The 7,416-nt window shown below is 40.8% G+C and overlaps 1 protein-coding gene across 1 annotated transcript; it reads left to right on the top strand.

Moving 5' to 3' along the window:
• Nucleotides 1–6,654: 6,654 nt before the first annotated feature.
• Nucleotides 6,655–7,068, top strand: LOC141690396 (uncharacterized). The gene has a single exon (XM_074495203.1). The coding sequence runs from the start codon at nucleotides 6,655–6,657 to the stop codon at nucleotides 7,066–7,068; it is 414 nt and encodes a 137-aa protein (XP_074351304.1).
• Nucleotides 7,069–7,416: the final 348 nt, after the last annotated feature.

Below are 7,416 nucleotides of genomic sequence, written 5' to 3'. Positions count from 1 at the left end.
CAAAGCTTGAGAAAAAGATTCAGAAAAGAATCCAGCTGGAAGTGGAGAGGCTCCTAGCTAAGGCCAAAGGCAAAAGGGCCCGGAGGGACCTAACCCCCGAGGTCATTTCTGATGATGATGAGGAGGGCCAGAAGGATTTGAAAGATATGATTTATGAGCTCCAACGAAAGATGGAAAAAGATTCTGGATTAGAAGTTGGGGAAACTCTGACACCCTTCAGTCACTCCCTAGAAGTCATCCCTTGATAGAAAAATCTCAAACATTACAATTTTGATTCTTTTGATGGACTGGGGGATCCGGAAGAGCACCTCAATTATTTCGAACAAATCGCGTAAATATACTACTACAACGACTTAACAAAGCCCAGATTCTTCGTGTCGACCCTCGAAGGGGGCTCAAAAGTGGTTCAGCAGGATCCCCTCATGAAGCATCCACTACTAGAAAGAGTTCAGAGGAGCCTTCCTTAGAAGATTCAGAGCCAATAAGATACATGAAATGCATATGTGTCACCTGGAAACCATCCGCCAATACGACAATGAATCACTCTCAAACTATATGTGGAGGTTTCAGGAAGTAATCAACAAAGTCTTGAAACTTGATGAGCGTGATGCACTGAGCATATTTCGAAGAAACCTGGATCCGGAACACAATGAGAGGTACATTGTAGAGCTGATAAACAAGAAACCACAAAGCCTAGTCACTTCCTATTCTCTGGAATCCAGATTCATCAAAGAAACGGATGTACTCCGGACCATGAAGATGACCCAGATTGGGGGATCCAGGAGCAAGACCTCTGATAACCGACTGAAAGGGAGTTACCATCAGGAAAAGAAGTTCATGCATAGCCAACAAGCCTAGCAGACCAATATGGTGCAAAACACTCCAATATTTCAAAGACCGGGTCCTAAGACAGAATCTAAAAGCGATCCCGGACCAACCAGGCAAACCAGGGAGCCTAGGCAGGAACCAGACTGGACACCACTGAACATGACCCGGGAAGAGATACTAAAGGAGATTAAGGGAAAGCCATTTTATTACCCACCGAAGCCCATGCAGACCCCCCCAGAGAGCAGGCCTTACAATAGACAATGCGACTATCATGAAACTCATGGGTACAAAACTGAAAATTGTCTCTCTCTCAAGTATTTCATTGATGACCAAGTCAAGAAGGGTAACCTGAATCAGTATATCTTCCGGGATACAAATTAGAAGGAAGAAAGACCAAGGAGAGGAAAGAATGTAGTGAATGTTGTCCTGGGGGGGTCCCACTCTCCCTCTAGGAGCCCAGGCTCAAGAGATGAAGTATTCTCCATCCAATCATACCCGAAGATGGTAATCTCATTCAGCAGTAAGGATTATGAAGGGGTCAACCCGAATCACAATAAAGCTTTGGTGGTAACACTTGATATTTTTGATAATGAGGTAAGGAGAATGCTGATAGACAATGGCTCTTCAGTAAACATACTATTCAAGCATACTGTGGACCGGATGAAGCTAGGAAGCGTGCGTTGAAATGAATGCCAAGAGGACCCCCTCTATGGGTTTTGGAATAACTTGGTCCCGATGCAGGGAACATTATACTTGCCAGTGATATTTGGATCATCTCCAAACCAAGTCACCCATGTCATAAGATTCTACGTCATCAACACTCCCTCATCCTACAATAGAATAATTGGTCGTTCCCTTCTGACCAGGATACAAGCAATTGAAAGAGATGTGTCCTAAGTCCAATCATGTATGATGATTTAGGAATAACTTTTATGTAATCTGTTTTGATTTCATTGTTATTAATTAAAGACTTATTTTGGTTTTATTGCGAGCTTTATCTACTTAAGTGTTTAAATAAGATATACCATAGTTTAGAGTAAAGCCTTTTATGGATTATGATGAGATCATAATAATGAGACCTAAAAGATGATAACTCTGAACTTAAATATTTCCTGGTCGTATGATTACTAACTGGTAATTAGTAATCCGTAATGATCGGTACATACTATGTTTGCTTCATTATGAAGGATGTCTGTTCTCATAGACATTTGTGTGGTGACACTATAGCTAGTATGTAGGTGCTTATTATAGAATAAGTTCACTGAACATGACTCACACAGCTGAACAACTGATGGAGTTCACTCACGTGTCAGCAGTTGTTCACATAGTGATAGTTGTACAAGTATCCTTAGATTTGAGGTCGTCATAGTCATCTTGTGTACACTGAACTATGCTTTGGTTTAGTTCTTAGTCTCCAGGGATAATTATAAGGGCTCTACTGGGTATAAGAATTTGTACACGAAGATAGTGTATGATCAATAAAGGATCTACCCCTTCCAGTGAAGGAAGATAATGTTCAATGCTGATCCACTTATGCTAGTTCAGGAATCTCTGGCCAGAGTGAATGAAATTAGAAAGAAGTTTCTAATTTACATTAATTAGAATTAAGCATAGTGAATGGGAAAGCATATGATTAAATAAGATAGGCTTGACACAAGTTCCATGCCTTATATTTAATCGTGACATTGCAGGGTAGAAGGAATTGATTGTACGGTAACTATTCACTGAATAGGTTCTTGGTATTCTAAGCAGTGAATTCATATTATCCGGATAGTCGCTATATGCTGAGAAGTATCCCTCACGATGTAGAATAAACATGATTAATTTATTAATTAATCATATTTAGTAAATTAGAGAATTTATATAAATAATGATAAAATAGTTTTATTATTATTTATTTCTACTACCGGCTTAATATTGAACCTACAGGGTAACACCATAAAAGAGAATGATTTAATGATGGAGGAACTAATTAATAATGACTGGTAATTATTTATTTGTGAAATAAATAATTAATTAGCAAATTTAATAATTGATTAAATGAGATTTAATTAATTATAAATTAATTAAGAATTGTTCTTAATATTATTAATTAAGAATTTAATTTTGGAAATTAAATCAAGTGAGAGAATTATTTTTCTAAAGTGTTTAGAAAATGGATTAACGATTAAAAGGTGTTTTAATTATTAGTTAATTGGTTAAAAAGAATAATCAATTAGAAGGTTAATGATAATAATATTTTATGGAAAATTTTCAGCTGAAAATTTTGCCTATAAATATACTATTATTAACCCTATCTGCCTCAACCTAAAAAAGTTAAGCAAACCCTAATTCTCCCACCCCTTCCTTCTCCATTACACTGATCTCTTGGTGGATACCGGTGGAGTGCTTCACACTTGAGGAGCAGCTGCTAGGGATCTCCGCTCATCGTTCTTGGATCGCTTTTAAAGGTTAGAAATCGATCCCATATGATTTAATCACGATTTGTATGCCTTTATTTGGATTTTATATCAAGAAAATTGTTTTACCATACTTCTGTGATGTATAAAATCCTACAGCAATCACCTCCATATTACACTTGAAAATCAAATTCCAAACTCCAACGGGGATTGGAGAAGTTAAGGGAGACTACAAGGTCGCTGAAAGTTACTATAGCCAGGCCCTGGTCATGGTCGAAACTCACCAAGACAAAAAGAGAAAGGCCATAATCCTTCACAAACATCAAAGCATTAAGAAACATCGCCCTCACTCAAGAGATAATGCGAGAAAAGAAGTCCATATTATAGAATCCATCCTGGATCGAAAAGCAACCAAGACAAGCTCGAAAGAGCAAGAAAGCAACCAAGTCAGAGCAGATATTGAATTGAGCCCAGGCCTCGGCCAGGGAAATCCTACTGTGCAAGCAACCAACCTTGAAAAAGTGAAGTAAGGGAAAACAACCAAGAAGAAATGATAACCCAGGGTCAAATCTATATGAAGAAGAATACAGAAGCTCGGATCCAGAAATTGGTATCAAACCAGGATCAAGCAAAGATCGAGGCCGCAGTAGAAATAGAAATAATTCTGATCGATGCAACCAATCCTTCCAAGAAGGTAAAAATAGGATCCGGACTCAGAACTACTTTCAGAAAAGACCTGGTGTCATTGCTCCGAGGGTACTCTGACATATTTTCCTGGAGCCCAAGAGACATGCCCAGGTTGGACGAATCCATAGCAGTTCATAGCTTGGACGTCAACCTAGAGAGGAAACCAGTTAAGAAGAAAAGAAGAATTTTTGCCCCAGAGAGGCAGAAAGCAATAGATGGAGAGGTTGAGAAACTACTGAAAGCTAGGATCATATGCGAGGTTAAGTACCCGGAATGGTTGGAAAATGTTGTGATGGTAAAAATGGCAAACGGGAAATGGAGAATGTATGTCGACTACACCAATTTGAATAGTGCATTCCCCAAAGATCCTTATTCCTTGCCAAATATTGATCAATTGATTGACGCCACATCCGGGCACATCATGCTGAGTTTCATGCACGCCTACTCGGGGTACAACCAGATCAAAATGAATCCGAAAGACATCCTGAAGATAGCCTTCATCACCCACAGGGCGGTCTATACCTATGTAATGCTGCCTTTCAGATTGACAAATGCAGGGACAACCTACCAGAGAGCAATGGACAAAATCTTCAAAAACCAGCTTGGAAGGAACCTGGAGACCTATGTCACATAAAAGACATAAGGGAATATTTTGATAACTTGAGGAAATATTCACTCAAAATCAATCCGGAAAATTACACATTCGGAGTGGGGCAGGGAAATTCCTAGGATTCATGATCAACAACCGTGGAATTGAAGCCAATTCAGAGAAGATAAAGGCGATCCAGGAGATGAAACCTCCTAGGACCAAGAAGGTTGTTTAGAAGCTAGCAGGGTCACTAGAAACACTTAGAAGATTCATTTCAAACCTAGCTGAGAGATGCATACCCTTCTTTGACCTATTAAAAGGAGCAACCAACAAGAGGGAAGTGAATTGGAGCCCAGAATGCCAAAGTTCCTTTGAAGAAATAAAAAGGTATCTCTCCCATCCACCAATCTTAACCAAAGCCCAACTTGGGGAGCCCCTGTTCCCCTACCTATCAGCGGGGGCTTGGCAGTTTGAGCATCACTAATCAGGGAAGAGAATGGAAAATAACAACCAGTTTACTCTATAAGCCAAGTACTAAAAGATGTAGAGACCCGATATCCAAGGCTAGAAATGTTTGCTTTTGCATTGGTCACGACATCCATGAAGCTCAGAGACTACTTCCAGGGAAGGGAGATCCGGTTTGTAACTAATCAACCTTGAAGGAAGATAATACATAAGCCAGATGTCTCAGGAAGGCTAGTAAACTAGGCAGTTCAGCAAAGTCAATTCAACTTGAATTTCATTCCAAGAACAGCAATCAAAGCCCAGGCATTGGCTGACTTCATAATAGAGTGCAACTTCCTAAAAGATATGCCTAGGCATATGAGCATTGACCCAGAGAGCAGCAATGATAATAACCCGGGAGCCTGGGCTCTCAAAGTTGATAGATCCTCAATGAACGAAAGGTCAAGAGCAGGGCTCATTCTAAAGACCCTGGATGGCTTTACATTCCAAACTGCCATCTCTTTTGGCTTTGCAGCAACCAACAACCAGGCGGAGTATAAAGCACTGATAGCAGGATTGAAGTTAGCAAAGACCCTCAAGATCCAGGACCTCAACATCTACAGCGACTCCCAGATCATAGTAAAGTAAAAAAATGGCGAGTACATAGCCAAGGATCCAGTTTTAGCCAAGTACCAGGCCCTGGTCAAAAGCTATCTCGCCTTAATACCAAGAAGCCAAGTTCTACAGATATCCAGAGAAGAGAATTCGGAAGCCGATACACTATCCAAACTGGTTAAGAACTCATTAGACCTGGATTGTTTTGTCTACTTCGAAGATCTACAAACGCCAAGCATAGAATCTGAAGAAGTAATGGAAATAGACTACAGCCCGAATTGGATGACTCTATTTATCAACTACTTGGAGAAGGGAGAGCTCCCTGAAGATAAAGGGAAGGCTCAAAGGTTAAAAGCCAAAGCAGCAAAATTCTTCATTGAAGAGGGGATACTCTATCACCGGACCTTCTCATCACCCATCCTGAAATACATTGGCCCAGGGGAGGCAGACTATTGCTTAATGGAAGTCCACGAAGGGATATGCGGAGATCACATGTCCGCAAAGGCCCTAGCTCATAAGATCATAAGACAAGGGTACTATTGGCCAACCATCCACCAGGATGCACTAGAGTTCGTGAAAAAATGCAAGGAATGCCAATTTTTCAGCATTGTGCCCCGGATCAGCCCAATCCTACCCTCCTCAGTCCTGTCACCAATCCCCTTTGCTGTCTGGGGTATTGACATTATGGGACCCTTCCCCGGGTCCAAAGGAGACCTCAGGTACTTGTTAGTCTCAATTGATTACACGACCAAATGGGTTGAAGCGAAGGCAATGCGGACAATAAACCAGCAAGATTGCATAAAATTTATGGAAAATATATTGATAAGATTCGGAGTCCCAAAAGTACTTGTCTCGGATAGTGGGCCACAGTTTATCAGATCGGAGTTTCAATCCTACCTCCAGGAGTGAGGCATCCGGCACAGGAAATGATCAGTAGCCTACCCTCAAGGAAATGGCCAAGTAGAAGTGACGAACTGGATCCTTCTCTGTGGGATCGAGAAGAAGCTCAAATAAAGAAAAAGCAAATGACCGGAAGAATTTCCAAATGTACTATGGGCCTACAGAACAAGTCCCCGCACAAGCACAGGCAAAATGCCCTTCAAACTGGCTTACGGGACTGAAGCAATGCTTCCCATCAAGGTAGGATCCCCGTCTCACCGGGCAATAAACTTTGAAGAGGTAGCCAACGAGGAGGGGCTCAGGACAAACCTCGAGCTAATTAAAGAGGTCCGAGACCAGGCTATCGCAAGGATGGAGAGGTACAAAGAAAAAACTAAGCAACACTGTAGCAAGAAGTCCTGGGTCAAGAACTTCCAAGTTAGAGACCTGGTACTTCGAGACACAGAAGCTTCAGATCCAACAAACACTGAAAAGCTGATGCCTAGGTGGGAAGGGCCTTACAAAATCAAGCAAGTTTTAAGGCCGGGAACCTATAAGCTGATGAACTTTGATGAATCCGAGATCCCAAACACCTGGCACGGACTCAGGCTTAGAAAATTCTATTAATAGAAAAAGCAGCCAAAAGCAACCAAAAAACCTGTAGCCTATGGCAAGCAACCAATATCTGATTCAATATTTTGTGTGAAGAAAATTTCCAGTCAATGAAAAGAATTTTCCTTTTCACCCAGTTCTTATTTTAACTTACAAGAAAAGCAAACAAATACCAATCCGGATATGGTGCCATCCCCGGATTGGAAGCCAAAATTAAAAGCAAACAACTCGGATAAATATCCAAATTCGGGTTAACAGTAACCACTATTTACTTAGATTGATTTTCTAAGTACCTAGAGAAAATAAAGCAACCATCGATCCGGATGTGGTGTCATACCCGGACTGGGAGCCAATATTAAAAGC

The sequence above is a fragment of the Apium graveolens genome, chromosome 10, assembly GCF_009905375.1.
Source record: "Apium graveolens cultivar Ventura chromosome 10, ASM990537v1, whole genome shotgun sequence".
Classification (NCBI taxonomy): domain Eukaryota; kingdom Viridiplantae; phylum Streptophyta; class Magnoliopsida; order Apiales; family Apiaceae; genus Apium; species Apium graveolens.
The sequence above is the reverse complement of the archived record's forward strand: the minus strand, read 5'-3'. Positions and strand labels throughout refer to the sequence as shown.